We start from the raw sequence: 21,131 nt of genomic DNA, 5'->3' as shown, positions 1-21,131 counted from the left end.
ACAGATCCCACACAAAGACCACGAATACCAAAAATCAACACATCAAAGGTAGTAGGAAAAACACTAAATTATGTAAACACTCACTCACTACCAAACTACATTCATTCAATTTCTACACTCTCACACATTCATACATTAGTTTATGCTGGGGCAGTCACAGTAGTAACTCAGCATGGACTGAAAATACAATCACAGACAAACACACACAAAACACAATTCTATCACAAGCCTGCCTGGCAGAGAAGAATAGAAACACAAATAAATGACATTAGACAGCAATTAGGCAGGCTGACACAATACACTAAAAACAACATAACACCCAAATTAAAGAAACAACTCAAAAACATTTTCAAGAAAATTAAAACACACACAAAACATGAACATCACAACACACACATTACAGAATACATCGATACACTAAAACAAAAACTCGCAGCCAAAGCACGTAGACTCAAACGATACAAAACATGTACACTACGAAAACAACAAAATAAATTATTCACAAACAATGAAAAACTTTTCTACAGACAAATCAGTACCAAAACAAACACATACACAGCACAGTGGCACACCAACAGAAGAAGAACTCACAACTTATTGGTCTTCTCTTTGGTCCAATGCTGTTACACACAATGCTGATGCAGGCTAGATTGAAGAGGAGAACAGAAACTTGCACAACATACCAATTAGGTCCTGTGCTGAAATAAACGTACACAACATCCACTATGCTGTGAACAGAACATACAACTGGAAGACACCTGGTGTAGACAACATTCACAATTTTTGGTACAAAAAGTTTACATCACTGCACCAGGAACTAGCTAAACATCTAACAAACATTATCATCATCAACCCACAAGACATGCCAAAATTTCTTACTCAGGGCATCACCTACATGAAACCTAAAAACAACACCACCACAGACCCCACATAATACAGACCAATTACATGTCTCCCAACACTACAAATTATTGACATCCTGTATTGCAAACAAAATATACAAACAGGTTGAAGAACACGACATTCTTACAAAACAACAAAAAGATTGCCGTAGAAATCACAGGGGATGCAAAGAACAGTTACTCATAGATTCAGTCATTCTACGACAAGCACACAAACAACACAGAAACATACGCGTGGCATATATAGACTACAGAAAAGCATTTGACAGTGTTCCACACAGTTGGCTGCTACATATTCTACACATGTACAAAATACATCCATCACTCATTGCATTCTTCCATAACACTCAGCACTGGAGAACAACACTGCATCTCAGGGTTAGTAACTTCCATACAAATAAACAAAATATTCATTAGGTGAGGAATTTTTCAAAGAGATTCCTTGAGTCCTCTTTGGTTCTGTCTAGCCTTGAACTGATTATCCAACATGTTAAACAACATGCAATATGGCTACAATATTAGATATGAAAAAACAACAGTTTACTCTGTCACATCTCATGTACATGGATGACATAAAACTTTATGCATCCACACAAAAACAAATTCAGCAGCTCCTACAAATCACACATTCATACACCAAGGACATACAAATGGAGTTTGGCTTAGACAAATGCAAAACACTTCACATAGAAAAAGGAATTCTGAAGAAAGAAGATTTTTCACTTGGAAATGGGGACATTATTGAATCCATGGAAGAGGATGAGTTCTAAAGTATTTAGGATTCCAGCAGGACAAACTAACAGAACATACACAAATAAAGCAAAGATTAATTAAAGAATACCAAAATAGGTTAAATGCTATTCTCAGAACACATTTAAATACAAAACACATAAAGTAATAAACACGTATGTTGTCTCAGTACTCACATACTCTTTTGGAGTTATACATTAGACTCGCACAGATCTCGAGCAACTCCAAAAGAAAACAAGAACAACACTTACTAAGCATAAACAACATCATCCTAACTCCGCAACAGAAAGATTAACCCTTCCAAGAAGGCGGACGTGGCCTGATTGACATAGTTAACCTTCACTACAAACAAATACAGTCACTGCGAGAGTTTTTCTACAAGAAACATCACAATTACATAAAGCAGTAACTCTAGCAGACTAAATAACACGCCATTAAACTTACACTCGCAACGTACAGACTTGACACAACACACCAAAAGTATAGACACCATTAAGCAATTTTGGGCTCGAAAGGCACTCCATGGCAGGCATCCTTATGACTTGGCCCAGGATTTTGTTGACAAAGCTGCGTCAAACAGCTGGTTAGATTGGGGATGTCTCTTTGGAGAGACAGAAGGATTCATGATTGCCATACAGGATCAGGTCATAAATACTAAAAACTACAGAAAACACATACTCAAAGATACAACACTCACAAATGACACATGCAGAAAATGTCACATCATGCCAGAAACTATACAACACATCACTTCTGGTTGCAAGCTCTTGGCACAGACAGATTACTTACATAGACACAATCAAGTAGCAAATATAATACACCAAGAGCTTGCAAAGAAACACAAATTGGCAGACATCCACGAACCATACTACAAGTATATTCCACAGACAGTATTGGAAAACAACACGCACAAAATGTACTACGACAGAGCCATAATCACAGATAAAACAATTTACCACAACAGACCAGACATCACACTCATTGACAAACACAATAAAATCACATACATTATAGACATAGCCATTCCAAACACTCACAATGTACAAAACACATGCACTGAAAAAATCAGCAAGTACACAAAAGTCACCCAGAAAATAAGGCATCTGTGGAGGATGGATAGGGTGCTTATTGTACATGTTGTTCTCTCCTGTACAGGTGTGATACCACACACACACTACACAAAAGTCTGGGAACATTACAATTGAATAGAAATGCATACATAACACTACAGAAGGCCACTATATTGAGTACAGGTACTGTACATGCCGTAGTGTTAGGAAATTCCTGAATACTGACACTGACACACTAATTTTAGTTTTGTTTTGGTTGCTATGCCTTGACTCTGGTCCAGCATAGTACACAGCCAACAGTGTGAACCCAGTATAACCCACTAAACCCAACATAATAGTAATAATAATACAGTAGTAAGTCAAACGTGGCATCGGTCCCCGTCAAATCTGGGAAAATGTTTTTCGCGAGCCACGTCCGCCAATTTTAGAAGCCAGTTACGTTGACGGCATAACATTCATCCAGTTTTGAACATTGCACAGCAAAATATTCCAGTTTGGATGTATGAGACCTGATGGCTGAGCTGTTAAGTTGGCAACCTACCATTCTGGAGGACCCAGGTTTGAATTCGGTCGGGTCAAAAAATCTCCAGGAATTTTTTGGGGTTGGTTTGTTCGGATGTGTCTGGCCCTGCTCCTCACCACCCCGTTGCCCCATTGTGGGCTTGGCCAAACCCATAATGTGCATGCTCTTAGTACCTACAGGGTGGAAAGAATTAACAAAAAAAAAGTCCAAATGTGCAGCAGATTGGTTCTACACAAATTTGTCTTTTTGCAAACAGTCAAAACGAAGTATTTATGCTGCCAGATTTGACCAGAGAGCACCGACTGCACTTCTCTGCCTCCGAGGTAGCACGCACTATGCAGTAAGGCAATTTTTCTCTCATATTCACAAGACTAAAATATTTTCCATTCTAGTAAAATCACTAATAAAATGCAGTGGGTGGTCAGTTAATGAACATAATCCATTTTATGACCACTTTAGCTATCTGAATTGTTCATTAACCGATTATTGATTTATTATAGATTTTTATGGGAATTTGATTATAATTCGTTCTGCAGATCCCAAAAAATAAATAAAAAAATTATATACTTTCTTACAATGTTTATTTACATGTAATTACAAACTAAAAGCAATCTCTTCATTTTTTCGTGGATTGCACATCTTTGTCAGATGTGAGTTTTTGTTACTCCTTTATCTGCTCAAGTCTTTTTGATTTTATCTTTCTTAGCTCTAAGATTGTATTTACTATAGACCTGTTGAAGTCGTCAGCCCACAATATCAGACATCTGCCCACTCTACCTTGGCTATTATTTGTAGCTAAGTTTCTATAGTGAACACAATTCCTGACACTCCACTCTTTTTAGGCCCCATAATATTATCAGTTTTTTAAATAAAAGTTCAGAAAAGCACTTACAAAAATTCAGAGAACAGAAATTAATTAGTGCAAAAGGTTATGTATACAACTATGAAAGTCTCGTTCGATAAACCATGTAGGCCTATAGATGCCATTAAAATATAGTTTTACAAGTCTTAAATGCAACGTCTCTTGTGTTTGTTTTGTCAGGTGTTCGTTATCCGAACATAAAAATCTTTCGCGAAAGTGTTCGTTGTTCGATTTGTTCGCAGTCCGACGTTAACCGATTACCCACTGCATTTTAAACACGTTTTAACATTTTATCTGCCAATTGTAAATGCTTTATTTACGGCAGAGCACAAATTTACTCGGTATTCGTTAAAATAAAACAATACGGAAAATCACTTAAAACAATACGTATGAAAGAAACAATGGTAAGCAGATGGCTCTGCCTCGGATAGTTAATATTTTTTATCACATTGCAGATTGTTGCCAACGTTCAATTATTGCCGATTTTTATGCGAAAATATTTTGCTAGTTTAATTTAGAAAATTACAATCGATGTCGAAAGCCGATTCGTAGATCTGTTCGTTTCCCATAAATTAACTTCACTCAAAGTACAAAGACCAAAAAGAGTTCTTTTTAAATGCATTTTACTTTCCCAGCTGTTATGTATAACATAACTAGGGAAAGTACAGTCCACCCCACTATAATGCGGTAGATACGTTCCACCTTTTATGAAATTCATGTTCTACGAGTCCTTAAATACATGAGCCAATCACAGCCCGGCACGTGTGAAGTTTACGGACTACGGCTGTTCGAAAGGTTTTCTTCCATAAAATTAATCGATTCTAGACTAATTCGACTTAACATTTCCAAAATACGTATAATTTTTTGGGAATAATCCATATAAACTATGCTATAAGCAAAAAATTGTAGGATTACTTACCGAGCGTGCACCGATCGACTACGCCATTGCTTAAGCTCGTTTTCGTCGTGGAGCTTCTCATCGAATGGCGCTCGCGTGCTTCCTGATAAATTATTTTTTTTGCGAAAAATTCGCTGAACTTTGGAGACATCATTAATATAAATATAATTTTTATGGACGTTAAATAATAAATGGTTTTTAGTAGGTCCGCTGCTCAATATCCGCTATTGGTCTAGATTCGCTACACGATGACGTTATACCGCATTTTACATGTTTCTTTTAGCGTCTTTATACGAGTACGCTCGCAATTTTTTCGCCGCGATATACGAATCCGCATTATATGAACCCGTTTTATAGAGGAGTCTACTGTATTGAAATCGTGTCAAACACGACCCTTCCGAGGTTTTTTGCAAATCTCCACGTTTTCAGATCCCCGAACCCAAAAAAGGCGAAGAAATTCCGCGTGTGTGCCTTGCATACGTGAGGGTTATAGATGCTATTAAATCTTGATGATAAAAGGTCGAGAGGGGTAGGATTTGATTCGTTATTAACATTTACACTTTCATAAAACTCGTCCCTACTCTCAAAATTAAGCGTTTTGCCATTCTATAAAACGTACAAAAAGTTTTTATAGCAAAATGTGATAACAGATGGGGTAACAATTTTATTTTTGCTTAATAATTGACTTATTTAAAAAACATATGACAGCCGGGAAAGTTACGCAACTCGTCGCTAGATTTTTGAATTAATGACTTGTTTTCTATTTCAGAGGTTCGTGGGCGAACTTCTTCAGCGTGCAAAGACACTGTAAGGAGAAGAATCACGGATCGTTCCGACTGTCGCCAGTCGTTCGTTACTCTCTCAATGTTAAAATCTTCGTTAGGTGTGACAGTATACATTAACGACCGTCGGCATCGTAAACCCCTTTCGTTTTACCCACGTTACGTATACGCCGTTCGAACTCGTTTCGTCTACGACGCGCGTTCGGAGACTCGACTTTTATCGTTTTTTTCCGACCTCTTAATCCTAGTCATCGTCTCTTTCGAGAGGTGGTTTTAATCCACTCCCCGTTGCACCCACCGTCCGTCTAGTTTTACATCTTCCACTGCCGGTCCATTGTAACTTCTCGGATAAAAATATAGAATCGCTCCGTCACAAAATTTTACATATGTTCGTAGGTTCGATTCTGCGTTTTTCCGCCCATTTCCGGTGCCTGCACCGTAGTTTTCGATCGGTCAACAATACTTTCCAACCGTTTTGATTTATTTAGCCTGGTAGTCTTTCGTCCGCAGTATTTATTTATTTCTCAAATTACAAGTTTATTATATTTTAACACGTCCGTTGAATAAATACTTAGAATTTTCGCCGGTCGGAGTGCTCCGGTTTTGTCTTCTGGCGGGAGACTCGACGGGAAATTCCTCCGTTTAAATTTTGCACGGCTCCACAATTAAGTTGGAAGAAAAACGCACAGATCGTCGACAAAACGTTTTCCCATTTCGTGAAATTCCTTAATTCTCTCGCCAACGCCAAGAAATAACTCCTCTCACTTCGTTTAATGGAAACCGGTGATCGCGTGTGATTTTTAATCTCGTTATTTTTGTCTTCGTCTCCATTTTTACAGTTTTAAGTACCCGGTGGTTTTATATTTTGCCACGTGTTTTGCATTATATTACGCCGTTCGTTAAAGTTAATCGTCGACGAACTCCGTGCTGAAAAAACCGCGAAATTAGATTTTTCGACGTTGGAAAGTGTACTTAATCGGTGTCGGTCGTTGTAGAAGAGTTAGGATCCGAGAAAGGAATAAAACTTTTTGTAGGGACGAATATATTTTTGTCAGTTTTCGAATAAGGCAGGTATAATTATAGAAATTTTAATATAATAGTAATAATAATAATTAACAAATCGTCTTTCAGCGGAGCTGCGGGGCAGCTTCTCTTCGTCGGTGGTACGAGGAATTTTTATAAACGCGAACGTATTAATAGAATCGTGCAGCGCACCTAATATATTTCGGCACGGAACGAGCTTAGAAAATAGTCCACTTGTCGGGATTTTCGAAACGTTCTACACTTTTTTTACGATTATCGGGAAAGGTAATTGGTTAAAGGAATCGTTGGCCGTCTGTGGATGGAGGTGGTTATTTGAAATAGCGCGTGAAATTTGCGAACGGAAAATTTTCCATTTGTAATGCCCCGTTTTGGATCTTTCGAAACGGCAACACACAATAAAGTTTTGTAACAAATCCGACCTCGTTTCCTTTTAATCTTCCTCCTAACCGGGGCTGTCGAAACGGACGGTGGTTTTCCGCCCGGCAGTTGGCAAACGGAATGTAATTTTCGGGAAACCCTTCGACCCCTCAGACGGACGATCGTACGATGATATAACGTCCGCAAAATTTTTTTCGGGCGATCGATTTGCCGAAACGACAATCCTCGGGGCAAAATGGTAAATCTGTTGGAAAAGACGCTTAAACAAATACGTAGATCCGAGAAGCGCATTTTCAAAATCATAATTCCTATAATGATACGAAAGGAGTCTCGTAAACGACGCCACGCAATTTCCGGCCGAATTTTCGCGTAGTCTGTACTTTGGCCGTTAGGTGGCGGCGATGCGATTAAGTGGCAAAACGTCGTCTGCTAGCCGGGCATACGTGGAATTATTTTCTGGCCTTACAAATAGTTACCTTTTACCCAGCGTCTGGCCCGAAGACTACCGAAAAGTTCTGATTTATTTATTTTTATTTAAATACTATTGATATGTACAGTACGTATTACCGTAAGTTATACTATTTCTCCCGTTACTTGTAAGCAAACGGCAAAATGGGGAAAGAAGTCGTATAAAGGAAACGACAAAATAGAAATAACTCTTATTTATTATTTCTTTTACGTGTATAAAAATGTTCTGTCGGAATTTTTCTCTCGAAAAATAGTCTGCCTAAATGGGTTAAAATCATTGGCATTTTTATTATTTTGATGATTGGATTTCTTCGCGAAATCATTTGGAACAAAAAGGGGAGGTACGAAAGGCGCGCTAGAGTAACGTTGTGTTTCGATATTCGAAATTGTATCGGTATATTGTACTTTTCTTTAAGTCGGGTTATAGCGAAGGATTTTTCGATTTAAAACACTAAAAAGAAAGTACAATACACGGAATTGATGCGATTACTATTTGATCGAATCGATTAAAATTACAATAAGTCGAAAACGTTAGATTAGATTAGCCTGTCTGTGGAAAGAATCGACTTGGTATTAACTAATGAGCGTCGGCCGTCCGTCGCTTAGTTGTGGCAAGTTACTTCGGTATCTTCCTTTGTTTAAACCACTCGATTCTTCCCATAGACACACTTCCATAGACTATCTCTACTTTTAGTTATTATAATCACCGGTGACGTGAGCATGCGCCACTGTCCGGCGCCATCTTTCTGGTTTGTTTACGTTTATTTGCGTTTACTCGCGCTTTAGCTGGAATTCTTGTGTCGTTTATTCTTCGCGAAGATCGTGGTGAATTGTTGCGTAATTGGGAGTAATGCTAGTTCACTCGGAAACGAAGGAACGTCATTTTTTAAAATTCCCGGCATTATTTGTCATCCAGGACCTCAAACCCCGGAGCTTTCGCCGGGAAGGTGTTTGCACGACGCCGAAGAATTAACCGGAAAAATTTCAATACGGATAGTGTATCAAGACAAGAGTTTGTCAGAAACATTTCATTTCAGGTAAGCAATAACATGTAATTAGATTACTAGTTATCACGCAAAAGTTTATCATTTATTGAGTATCATAAAGTGTGTACGAGTCGGTTGCATAAATCCTTTTGTTAATACCGACAGAGTAAAGTTAAATAATTTTCACAACCGCAGATTTTAGTTTATCTATCCAATCATTTTCACCTGTCGGCTTGTTTTGTAACTCTGCTTGTAATAAATATACAGTAGAGATATTATTAAAGCGTTAAGCTTAGTTCACACTGAGCGAAAGCGAAAATGGATTTTTATTCGCTTAGCGAAATTGACCCCTACAACTAAAAGCGAAAAGCGGTTGCGAATTTTAAGCAGCCAATCATTTGCATGCGAGAGAAAACGTCGTCTCGAAAAACAAAATGGCCGCTTCCGATATTCCGTCGTTAACCACGTTTGTTTGTTTATTGAGAAAGATACGTAAAAAAAGATACTGGATGAGAGGAAAGTTAAAAATCCGTAATTACAATATTTACTCGTGTGAGAAAGTTTCTATAGCTATCTCGAAAACAACAAGAACCACGTGACAACTAACGGGAATATGATTGGTGGCGAAATTTTTTCGCTAGCGAAAAAGCTCGACTGTTCCGAACTTCGAAGCGATTCGCGAAATGGTAAAATTCGCCGGAAACAACGACGTGTTTTTCGCTTTCGCCAGCGAATCGCGCTCAGTGTGAACTAAACTTTAAGCGAAAAGGTAATCGCTTAGCGGATGGAGAATTAGAAATGAATTTTGAATTGATTTTCCTTCCAGTGTAATTTACATAAATAAGTGTGTATTTTTAATATATAAACCAATAATTGTCATTGTTCTCTTATAAATAGCTAAGTTAGGTTTTTTTTTGACTTGATGAAAGTTTCTCTTGGCATAAAGTAGCATCTGGTGCTGTCAGACTGCGAAAATAACCCGCCAGAAAAGCGTCTTTTTTAACTTTGTCCGTGTTAATAGAACTGCCGTATTTTTATAAGTTTAAATTGAAAAAAGCGCTCCCGACCCGTCAAATAACAAACCAGGCGCAAGCTAAGCGAGCGGAAGCTAGATGACAAACTGGCGAAGGGGCAGCGCTCCGCCCAACAAAACGTTCGCCATATTGGTTGCTCATTTCACGTTACTTTGTTCGTTCACTCTATTATGTCAACGTGGAAGGAAGAAAAATCTTATCTGGCTACGCAGCCGATTTGAAGGTTAAATTCTCTTTATGTTTTATCGGATGGGACCCGTATGAAATGAAACCAACGATTTTAACCACGGCCCACTATAGAGCATAGAGACACGGTAAATTATTTGGTTCTGACGACTAACGCTGTCACACCGGTCAGACGAAGGCATAGAAATCACTCGATGCTCATAATTATTTGACAAGCGGATTTATTCGTCGTGATATTTTATCGAGAGCCGTTCGTAACGAATTACGTACTTTTCCTATAAGCAAAATTATCTTCGCGAGAGACTTTCCATTACTCATAACATAAACTGCGTTACGTAAAGACGAATGTCATTTTATATTTAGTCGCATTTCACTAAATTGTATTTATGATTACTATCAAACTTTTTCTTTTGGCACCGTGGTTTTGTGCAAGTTTCTAATAACCTATTATTCAGATCGAATTAATTAGTCTAAATATGGCTGTAATAAATTGGAAATCTTATCAGGTCGAAGACTGACTGGAGCAAAATAGACTTTAATTAACCACAGATTTTTAGTAGAATGCATTTCGGACACAGACCTTTTTCTTCTTTTCGTAGCAATTTCGTATCGTTCTTGTCGCGCTCTTTCTACGATCCGCTACTTTCCCCCGTGTTTATTGTTGGGTCCCAATCTGGAGATTCTAAATCATACAGTTTTGTTAGTTTTCCTTTAAATAAAAAATAATTTCGCAATAAGTTTTGCTCACATACACAAGCACTCGAAGTAGCGAAAAATGGGGAGCAGTAGACAGCAAAATTTATAACAAGAAAGCAACTTTACGAGACAGCATTTCCATCATCAGTCCTTGTAATTCATTCTAATATGTTCTTTCGTACCGTAACAGTCTGAGAATATCTAAATGCATATTATTTTCTTCATAAACATTACTGTTCTATTTAACTAATTTGCCTTTAAAACATTAAGTCCGGGTATTAAAGAGATATTAAGGTAAGTTTATCTTTTCGTTGCCCCTTTTACTTCAGTTTGTTTAAATATTAAGTAAAATCCTTACTTAATATTTAAACAAACATTTTATTTGTAACCTTTAGATCAAAAGTTAATTGTGTGTGTCACCGTATCCATTCTGAAGGAACACGGAGGATTTTATGAAATCGCAACCAAATACTACGCAATGAACTGTAATAAATCGAAATTAATGTTAAAAAATACTAGTTAGACAGATCGAAATCGGAGTCGTGTGACGTCACGTGCACCCCCTCTACAGCAAGGTAAACGTCAAAATCACTTCACTTTTCTCCTTAATTACTAAAAATATATATATATATAACGGCAGTAAATACTGCCGACAATGTATTTTTACGGTACCCCAAGACCTTTGTGTTTACGCCAACGAACGTCGACACTCGCGCTTTCGGGAAGTATCTTACAGGCGTTTTTATTCCGGTGAGTGAGGAAAGGAGGAAGCTTTCGGACACGGTAAGTTTTAATAGTAAAAAGTAATTCTAATTAAGTAGACAAAGTTATTTTTTGTACTTAAAATTCTTCTAAGTAAGGTTTTAAACGCCTCTTTTAAAATACCGCAATCTCTCGATGGTCGGCTTTATATTAAAATTTTCTTCCCAAATACGAGCCCGTCGATCTATAACGGAATACGGGAAATCCAAAACGAAATAATCGCCACTTCCAATTATCCTATACGCCGAATGTCACGTAACCGACGTAATTTATTAAGCCAGCGAAATACGTCTACGTAACGCAGAGAACTATTTTCCTTAATTAATAATAATAGACTACGGGTAAGTGCCACCCGTCCCGACTCCCCCGGAGCTGTGGCCGTATCGACCGCAGTTCGGTTTTTTTGTGGTAGACAGCACCGAGAGAGCACGGGCTCCGGTCGCGAAAAGTCGACGGCGGTTGGTGACGTCACGGCGACTCGCGTCATTACGTAAGTCGAAGTCGAATGTCGACTAGTTTGCCAGTCCGCTGGGTGGCGGCAACGGTTACGACTTCGTAAAGTTTCCGGCTCCGGGCTAAACGACTTCCGCGTTTATTTAGCCAATTAGAAAGCGCGATACAAACCGAAGGAGTTGCGACTGGAGTCGTTTGGTAGAAGAATGGCGATTTAGTACGTTTGCTTGTATATGACATCGAATCTGTTAGATTTTAGTGGTGAAAGGTCGAGGGAGTCGCGCATCTCGAGAGAGGCGGGATTTAATGAAGATTTTGTTTCTTACTAACATTTAAACTCTTATAAAACCCATCCCTAACCTCAAAAATTACGCTTTTTGCCATTTTATAGTAATTTAAAAAAATATCAATTTTCTTATAAAAATTTTTAACAGGTGGCGCCACGCACAATTTTATTTTTGCTTAATAGTAAAAATGTTTTAAACCATTTTTACTATTTAAAAGTTTAAATAAAAATTCATAACAGCCGGGAAAGTTACGCAACTCTCGTTGCTAATTTTTTTTATACTAGGCCTATAATTCAGTGGTAATGTAGCTTGTCGGAACATTATATTCCTAGTCTCTAACGTTTGGGCATTAATATATAGCAGCGATTCTGAACCGGGGTACGCGCTGGGGAGTTTAGGGGCAGGCGAAAAAATATGAGAGCATCCGCCATTATTAAAAGCCGCGTTTTGATCTCGACTGTAACGGATAATCCGCGCCAGGCGGTAAAAGTGCGAAACTACCGCCATCCGAATTTGAAAAAAATGGGAAAGGAGGCGGTGGCTAATCGAACAAACGAAATCGTTTTTTAATGAAGGCTAAACAGTCTCCTACAATCCTTCGGACCCGATAATTTCTTTTAAAAAAAACTTCCTTCCGTCTCTTCCGCCTGCCGACGAAGTTTACAAAATTAGACGATTTATTCTTTGTAAAGGTAAAATTTGTTTCTTCGGACGATGAATAAAAATAATGGAATATTCTACGGATGCTTCGTATTCGACTATCTATTTATAATATCTACAGAGAAACTTCTTCCTTCTTTTCCGCCCCTTAACCGCAGCTTCAGATGAAACATTCCATTTTGGCCGCCAGTCGATACTCGATCTCCGCGTTCTTGTACATCTCGATCGTCTGCAAAAGTCGAAAAAATTCATCGTTTTTCTGCATAAATCGATAATAATCGCCATCGTTACCGCGCGGCAATTTCGTCGTTCCCACCCGCCGGGTGACGAAAGACGGTAAAAGTTTCCGGTTCGGACTCGACCGGGAGGGGGAGAAAGGAGGCCGACGGCCGGATCCTCCTCCCTCCTATCCGGTGCGTCGGATTGCGTAAAAGGCGGGCCCGGTGGTTTCGAAAATTACCGCATTTCCGTAAATTGCTAGTAGCGTCTCACCGTTTGCGTGTCTTTCATCAGATCCTGGACCTGTTTCTCGTGTATCTTCTGCAGTTTCTCTCTCTCTTTTCCCTGTTTGACGGCCGCCGACTTCCTCTCTTCGATAAACTTTTTGGTGTTGTTGCTGTTTTTTTCCCTCAGTCGCCTGCACTCGACGAAAAAATAAGAGAAAATAATTAGCCCGCGTGGTTTTACCGGCCGAGAGGGCGGAGGGGGAGTCACCTTTCTTTTTCGGCTTTGTTGCGGAGAGTTCGGTCGTTGGCCACCTCTTTGGCGGTCTCCACGGATATTTTGGCCTGTTTGGTCTTCATGTCTTTGTTCTCTCTGTCAAATTTCGTTTCCAATTGTTTAGCTTGGGTCGTTTGAGCAATTTCCAGAAGACGTTTTAATAAGTCACCTTGTTGAGAGGTTTGGTTCTTCAACACTTCCCACTCTTCCTTTCTCTGTCTCTCTAACAGTTCCGACCATTGTCTGATCTGTTCTACGACCAACTCTCGAATGCGCGGATCGTTTACCAGATCGTCCCTAGAATTAATCGTAACCTCCCGGTTAGACCGCCGCCGGACCCGAAGCAATTCGGCACCGGCGCTTCCGGGCTCCGAGCGGAGGCGCGTGACTGTTTCCCGCGTCGGCGGTAAAGCGCCGCCCGACGGACATAATCGGAACTAATTCGACGCTTTTCCGAAAAATCTCCGCCGCCGCACGCTCTTCCGCGTTAATCTCGTGGCCAGGCGCCGAAAATTCACTCGAGTATCGATTTTACTTTCCCGGCTCCGTCATATATTATAATAGAGGGAAAGTGTGGTCGTGGGCCAAAAAATGACATTTTGTGGACTGGGGACCCCGAAAGGTCGAGCGATGCAACAACATTGGATGCACGGATGTTTGTGGGGAGGCACGATTTTGTTTACCCCATTTGAAATTAAATAACCCCCGCGCTTTTTGTCGAAAATTGTGAAGACGATCGATACAGTTAAATTTTGGTGGTCGAGGGGTGGGACGTAATCGCCAGTTTACTGGTTATTAGCATTTATATTTTTTTTTAATAAAACCCTTCCCTACCGTCAAAATGAAGCTTTTTGACATTTTATAATTAATAATGTAAAAGATGGCGCCAGCGAGAAAGTTAATGGGACTTTTCGAAATGTTTACCTGACGATCCGAAAGCGGGTAAAGCGCAAAAGGCCTGCCGTCGGAAGCGTTTATTACAGGTCATTTATTACGGCCGTTTGCCGAACCGCCTATTTTACCCGCTTCGTTATCCGTTGGAAATAAATAACTTGGTAGCATTTCCTCTTTGTACTCGTTCAAATAACCGACTCCCCCTTTAAGACGCTAAACGTATTAAAGGGGGCCACGGACTGGGTCCCGTTCCCAGAATGTCCGACGTTAGATAGAATCGTAGTCATCGCTTACAGATAATTACTCCGCGGAGGGTGGGGATAATGTCTTACTTTTTGCATCCCTTGACTAGCTTGTCGATGGCCGAACACTGTCTTTTCTGAATGGCCGTCTTTTCCTTGTTGTGACGCCTCCTCAGACTTTCCACCTCCTTCTGGTGTTTCTTCACCATCTTCACGTAGGGTTTCTCGTACTTCAGTCCGTCCAGCGTTATCGAATCCATTACGAACTCGTCTGCCTCGCGAAAAAATGCCCGGTTAGTGGCCGTTTCCACCATTAAAAGTCGCTTAATTTTTCGAATTTCTCGGCCCGATCATCGACAAAACTCTAAAATCGTACTTTTGTCGGTTAAACGCCGTTAAATTTGCCAGCGAGTTTGACTTTTCACCTTTTTTCTCTTCTTCCTTCTTGGCGCTGAAGGACCTGTCGTCGGTCTTCACTTCTTTGGTCATTATGTCCGATTCTTCGATTCCCATCGCCTTCATCTGAGCGATCCTCTTCTCTTGGGCCGATAGAAACGCCCTCGGGTCCGATAGTGCGTCCATCAGATCTACGAAAGTCCGTTTAAAAAAAGTCATTAGTTCTTCCTTTTAACGAGACGTTTTAAGGAATTTGTACATGTTTTCTTTCGTCTTCGTGTTAGACAGAAGATAGAACTGTGTAAGTTAAACCGAGAGTTTACGTAAATCGTTTGTTAAGTTACGGCAACGAAACACTCGGGCGATCCGCCTAGGAGGGATGCCTTCCGAGATTTCTTTTTAAGGGAAACTGGCCCCTATTTGGGCTTTACGGATGTGTGGAAGGCCCGGAGAGCTCCGCGTGGCCAGCCCGTCCGAACTCCCAGTGTTCGGGATACGAAGACCGCTCGGCCACTGGTGGGCTCCGATAATAAAGACGATTACGTATAGGTATCGTCTACGATATCAAAGACCCGGAAGACTACCGGACAATCTTTTTGTTCTTCGTATTAATTGCGTACGGATGAATTTATTTATAATTATAAACTTGGACGGGAGACTCCTCCGTTATTTAGTCTAATTTAACCGGTCTCTCCGGGAAGAACTAGTTACCATCGAACCGGACAATTTAATGATTAATAAATTATTTATGGCATTTTAATCGAGACCGATTTTTTCGACTCGGACGACTTCTTAATCATCGTGCCGACGGAAAAATAATAATTGCGCGTGCCGTTTCGTAATTTCGTTTCAGGTCGCATTACGGAAGTAAAGCCTGGACGCCGCATTACCGGAATCCGCGACGTAATCGTAAAACCGAAAGCCAAACTGACGAAACTTTTCAGTTTTGTAACGTTCGGTTGGACGGAAACAAGACCGAAAGCGGAGTTAAAAATTATTTAACTTTTCCGTTTTCGTTCCGCGCTTCTGTCGTACCGCAAGGATTTGTGACGCGTAGTCACGCGCTGTTTGATTGTCGTAATGGCGGAAAGTGTAGCGAAAAACGACGAGGAAACAAATAGATTTTGAATTCTTCATCGAAGAAGTTAGAAAATACACGCGTCTGTACGACAAAAAATGTAAATAATTCAAAGATTATTAACAATTTCATTGTTAATTTCTTTGAGAAAGCGTGGCAAAATCCGTAGCGTCGTCCACGTTTGACTCTACGACAATTACAGAACTGATCAATAGATGGCGCCTTTCTAGTGGAGTCGAGTTAAAACGAAAACTCTGTTTCAGTTCTGTTTTCGGGTAATGTTGAGTCCACGCTTAAGCCGTTAAGGCGTTAGAACGCCCGTAAATCACGTCGCGCGCGATCTTCGGGCGGTAAGTGATCTAAATATCGTAACTATTGGACGATGTTTTTTCTTATAAAACAAAATGTTTACTGTGTCTATTTACGTAATTACGCGGAGCGAAAAACATTGGCCGACTGGCTTATTAAGCTGCTAAATTTACAGAAACACTGAAATATTCCGTTTCATCGTCTCGGGAGTGCGGTACGATTTAGAACGAGGAGGGAGACGTAAGTACGAGTAAACGGAGGGCGAAGAAACAAATAAACCGGAAGAAAGGAAACGATATCGGGTTTCGAAAGGATAATTTTCAAATTCTCCAACGAAATTGTGTCGATATAAAAGCCAGGACCGAAAAATAATCGTTATTTCCAAGGAAGGCCGAAAACGCGGAGTGCAACGGGAGATTTGGCCGTTACGAGTCCGATAAGATAGGGATCCATCGGGATGACGAATCTTCCCACCAGGCCACAACTTCAAACGAGATCGAAGGAAGGCGGGCCGTTAAGTGGGTCGGAAATTAATTTCTTTCCAGCCAAAATCCTCCTCTCGTCGCCCGGTACGGGAACGTTCTTTCGTCTACTTACGTTTACAACTTTCTTGTTTTACTTCGCCCCTACCGACTCCTAACAGAATTTCCAATTCCAACGCTATTTGCGTAAAAGAGTCGGATGGCGGTTTCCCCGCCTTTCTCCTATCTAAATGGCTGCTTTTGCCACCCATAATGATAGTTTCCGAATAAGAGATACGGGCGTTAATTATTCGGCGGATAACGTAAATGGACCTCTTGGCGGTTTTCTCGCCAAGTGGCTTATCCCGAATAGTCTCTGGCCTCGACTTACTTCGTTTAGTGATAAATTCTGCGATGCGCGATGTTAGTTACTTTCCCGGCTGTTACGTATACGTAATAAGGGAAAGTATTAGAATCGTGTCAAATTTGACCCTCCCAGTATTTTGCAAATCTCCACGTTTTGAACCTTCCTAATCCAAAAAAGTCAATAAAAGGACAAAAAAACTTGGTGGATAGATACGTACGTGTACGTTGGCGTCTATTTCTCTTAATATCTCGGGATGGAGTAAACTTGGTAAGTAACGATATTTGGCATGGTGCTATTCAATTTTTATGGTTAAAGGTCGAGGGGCTGAAGAGATAAAGGGGATCTCCGGTAGGGTGGGACTTAATGACGATTTTACTCGTTATTAGCATTTAGGCTTTATTTTCTATAAAGCTGGTCCCTGCCTTCGAATTAAGATTTTTGCCATTTTATAGCAATTAACAATTTTTAATAACAGAACGCGCAATTTTATTATGTTATGTTGTAGTTAAATTGACAAAAGTTATTTTTTAAATAAAATCTCATAATTGCCGGTAAAGTTATGCAACTCGTTGCTGGATTTTTTTCTATATGTATTGATGCTTGTGTTCCTTCACCCACTTCGAAGCTTAGTAACTCCCACGTCTTTGGTCGAAATTTGGCAGGGGGTTTACGCATTAGAGAGATCGATGCTATTAACTTTTGATGGTTAAAGGTCGAAGAGTGACAGATAAGACGCGCGACTTCCTCTATCTCGAGTGGGTCGTTATTAGCATTTGCAATTTTTTGAAGAAATATGTCTTCTCTATCCTCGAAATTAAGTTTTTTCCCAGCCGATAATTACAACAGGACGGAATCCGCGATTCCAGACTGGGGTTGCTCGTTCGGTACAAGCCGAATCTATATCTATATCTATATCTATACTACTATATAAAGAGATAACGTATTTTTCGTTTGTGACCACTAACCGCGAAAACTACTGAACCAATCGTTACCAAATTTTAACTGTAGCATCTTTATGGTCCTCGGAATGTTTACCACTAATCAAACCTGCAGATTTTTTATTAATTAAATAAAACTGTAATGGATTTTTGTCTGTATTTCTCTCTCTCTTCACTAGATGGCGACACACGAATTAATACTTTCTGTCTATAAGAAAAGTCTATTATTGAAGTTTGCTATTCTATTTGAAGAACTGACATTAAATTTTAATTAGTTAATTAGCAAAATCTTCGAGGAATTAAAAAAGTAATGTCATCACGCTAGATGACAGTACGTGTATTAGGGTGGGTTTTCGAATTGTTACGCATTAATTTCTGCAGGTAATCGTACAAAATATTCGAAATAGTTATTGAATTTATCTCAAATGAATATTTTTGAGATTGATTGAAAAATAATGCCGAGAGCTGCGAGGCAAGATGATGATAATCTTATTCGGAGTTTCAAAATTACAACGTGTTTTCACATACAAAGTGGATTATCCACAAATAATTAATGAACAATTAGTTCAAATTTTCAAAGTTCTATATGTACTGTACATAAGAGCGGGCGAGGCCGCGACAGGGAATGCTAGTTATTAATATAACAGTTTCTAAAAACAATCGATCTATCAGAGAATATTTACGCTTAACAACTTGTTTATCTTACGTTAACTCGGAGCCATTAATTTCTCTTCTTTCTTTTTCGGCGTTCGATGCCACAATTAATAATCATTCGCTGTTCCGGTCTGAAAAAACAGATATAAAGAAGCGAAAAACTTGTAAATCGATAGGGGAAAGCGACTCGATTTCCGGCATCGACGGCCCAAATCGTTAGTAAACCCTTAAGTCCCGTGACAGAATGGGAGGAGATAAATAAGCGGCGGGCCAAACGTCGATACGACGCCCGCCTAAGATAGACCCTCGTAAAGTGTAACGAATATTCTCGAAAAGGATCTATAGAAATTTATAGAACTCTTCGGTATTCTCCAATTACAAAAATCGGGCAACGGGTTGCGTAACTTTCCCGGCCATAACAGTAACCAGGAAGACGTATTAGCGTAACACTAAAATTGTCTGTGGCGCCATCCGGTAGCAGATTTCGTTAAAAAATAATTTTTACATTAGTCGTTACGAAATGACAAAAGGCTGGGTTTTGAGGGTAGAGACGAGTTTTATAAAAACGAGTAAATGCTAATAACGAGTAAAATATTCCGTAAGACCATTCTATCTCCCCATCCCCTCGACTTTTAGCCACCAAAATTTAATAGCATCGATGTTCCTTATACACGAGCTATAGCGCGATATTTCCTTTCTTAACCTATACTCCATCCCGAGATATAAAACGAAACTAGAAGCTAAAACGTACATACGTATCCACGGAATTTTTTTGCCTTTTTTGGATTCGGGAGGTCTCAAAACGTGGAGATTTTCAAAAATCCCAGAGAGCCAAATTTGACACGATTCCAGTACTTTCCCACGTCATAATACGTAATAATCGGGAAAATAAACGGAGGATTTCCGCCACTTTCGAACTCGGATGCGGACCTCGTTACTACGTATAACTTAATTCTTATCGTTAAAGAACTTCGGTTTAGTGCAAATCCGGAGGCAAACAAATGGCGATACTAAATCGATGTTTGATTGTGTTTTTCTGATTGGTAGAACGACCGATCGACCGTCCGGAAAAAAACGGAAAATAATATCGGTCCGTTATCCGATCCGATTCTCCAAATCACGTTTTTCTTTTTTCTAATAAGCGTGGCCTCTGTTTTTTTCAGAAATTACGGATAAAAATTTCGGTATAATTGAAAAAAATCTTTAGAACGAAATTGGATTAGGAAGTTTCGATGGATCACTAAAAAAACGATCGAGAACTGCGGCTTAGACGGACTGCAATTTGTAGTTGCAAATTGGAAAGACAATAAACATAAAAATGCGTCGGTGATATTTTTAAAAGTCGGTTAATCGAGATTTCTTTTAACCAACAGATTCGTGTTATATCCGCGCCAAGAAGACCGTTCTTACGTTATACCGACTTATGGGTACTCGTAAACGTATCAGTTAATACAGTACTTAATCGCCAGTTAATAAAATGAGCGTAACGCGAGAAAGTTTACCTCCTAATCCGTCGGGTACGTAGATTTTCAGTTCGATGCAAATGAAGAGCATGGCTAGCGACATGGGAAAGTTTCCTTCGGTCCTCAGAGCGATGTGACGATAACCTGGAAAGTAAAAGACGTGGATTAAAGCTGCGGGTCTCCGGACACTACAAACAACGAAACGAATAAAGAGAGATGGGTACCCGTCTGCAGACCGTCCATGGGAAGTATTCGCTGCCCCAAGAGTTTGCCGTTTTCGTCGTAAACGGCCAAACGAATCACAGCTAAATCGGGCAAAACGATCTGAAAATCGAATTATCTGAAGCAATGAATAATCATAAAATCTAACGGTGACGTTAAATAAACAGTAAAATTACGGGATCGATAGCGCGGTTTTGATTTACGACCGAAATTATCCCGAAGAAGGATCGGTTTGTACTATTCTTAACGACAGATGGCGGCAGGCGCCCGATAAACTCACCTTACGAAAAACAAAAGGTTCGTCGTTGTAAACAGGATTTAATCCGTTGGAAGGTATCATTCGAGTTCGGAATTCTTTTCTTATCGTGTCGGTGGGTAATCCGTACATGTCCACTTCCACGTAAGTCCCTACTTTCTTATCCGACAGAAACTGCCCGGATATAATGCGCACCGAACACTGAGCCGCTATAACACCGTCCACCGGCGATTCGGCGAAAGGATCGAACGTCTTGTCTGGTCTTCTCATAAAATCTGGCTTCAACAAATAACTGAAAATACCAGAAACTTCAGAATAAATCCAGGGGGTGGCCACCCGCAACAGACTAATTTGCGATAATCGATTAATTAATTAGGTAAATTAGTAAAC

General features: G+C 39.8%; 1 protein-coding gene and 1 long non-coding RNA gene across 6 annotated transcripts in view; one reads left to right on the top strand and one right to left on the bottom strand.

Moving 5' to 3' along the window:
• Positions 1-5,296: 5,296 nt before the first annotated feature.
• LOC111617631 overlaps positions 5,297-21,131 on the top strand; it is a 17,617-nt gene continuing 1,782 nt past the window's right edge. The window contains exons 1-2 of the long non-coding RNA XR_002755454.1: positions 5,297-11,154; positions 11,220-11,362. This is a non-coding gene — a long non-coding RNA (uncharacterized LOC111617631). The remainder of the gene's footprint in view (positions 11,155-11,219; positions 11,363-21,131) is intronic.
• LOC111617629 (1-phosphatidylinositol 4,5-bisphosphate phosphodiesterase-like) overlaps positions 12,624-21,131 on the bottom strand; it is a 23,313-nt gene continuing 14,805 nt past the window's right edge. For 2 of the 5 annotated variants that reach the window (XM_023358903.1, XM_023358904.1), the window contains 8 exons: positions 20,766-21,033; positions 20,488-20,587; positions 20,303-20,407; positions 15,023-15,184; positions 14,688-14,868; positions 13,456-13,758; positions 13,234-13,378; positions 12,624-12,970 (listed from right to left, as the gene is read on the bottom strand). In XM_023358903.1, the coding sequence (XP_023214671.1) occupies positions 12,902-12,970; positions 13,234-13,378; positions 13,456-13,758; positions 14,688-14,868; positions 15,023-15,184; positions 20,303-20,407; positions 20,488-20,587; positions 20,766-21,033 (1,333 nt within the window). In that variant the 3' untranslated portion in view covers positions 12,624-12,901. The other 3 variants (XR_002755453.1, XM_023358905.1, XM_023358906.1) reach the window with 3 other exon arrangements.

This window comes from Centruroides sculpturatus, unplaced genomic scaffold (assembly GCF_000671375.1).
Source record: "Centruroides sculpturatus isolate CEXI.00-Female unplaced genomic scaffold, Cexi_2.0 scaffold2117, whole genome shotgun sequence".
Taxonomy (NCBI): Eukaryota; Metazoa; Arthropoda; class Arachnida; order Scorpiones; family Buthidae; genus Centruroides; species Centruroides sculpturatus.
This window is presented reverse-complemented; position numbering and strand designations above follow the sequence as displayed.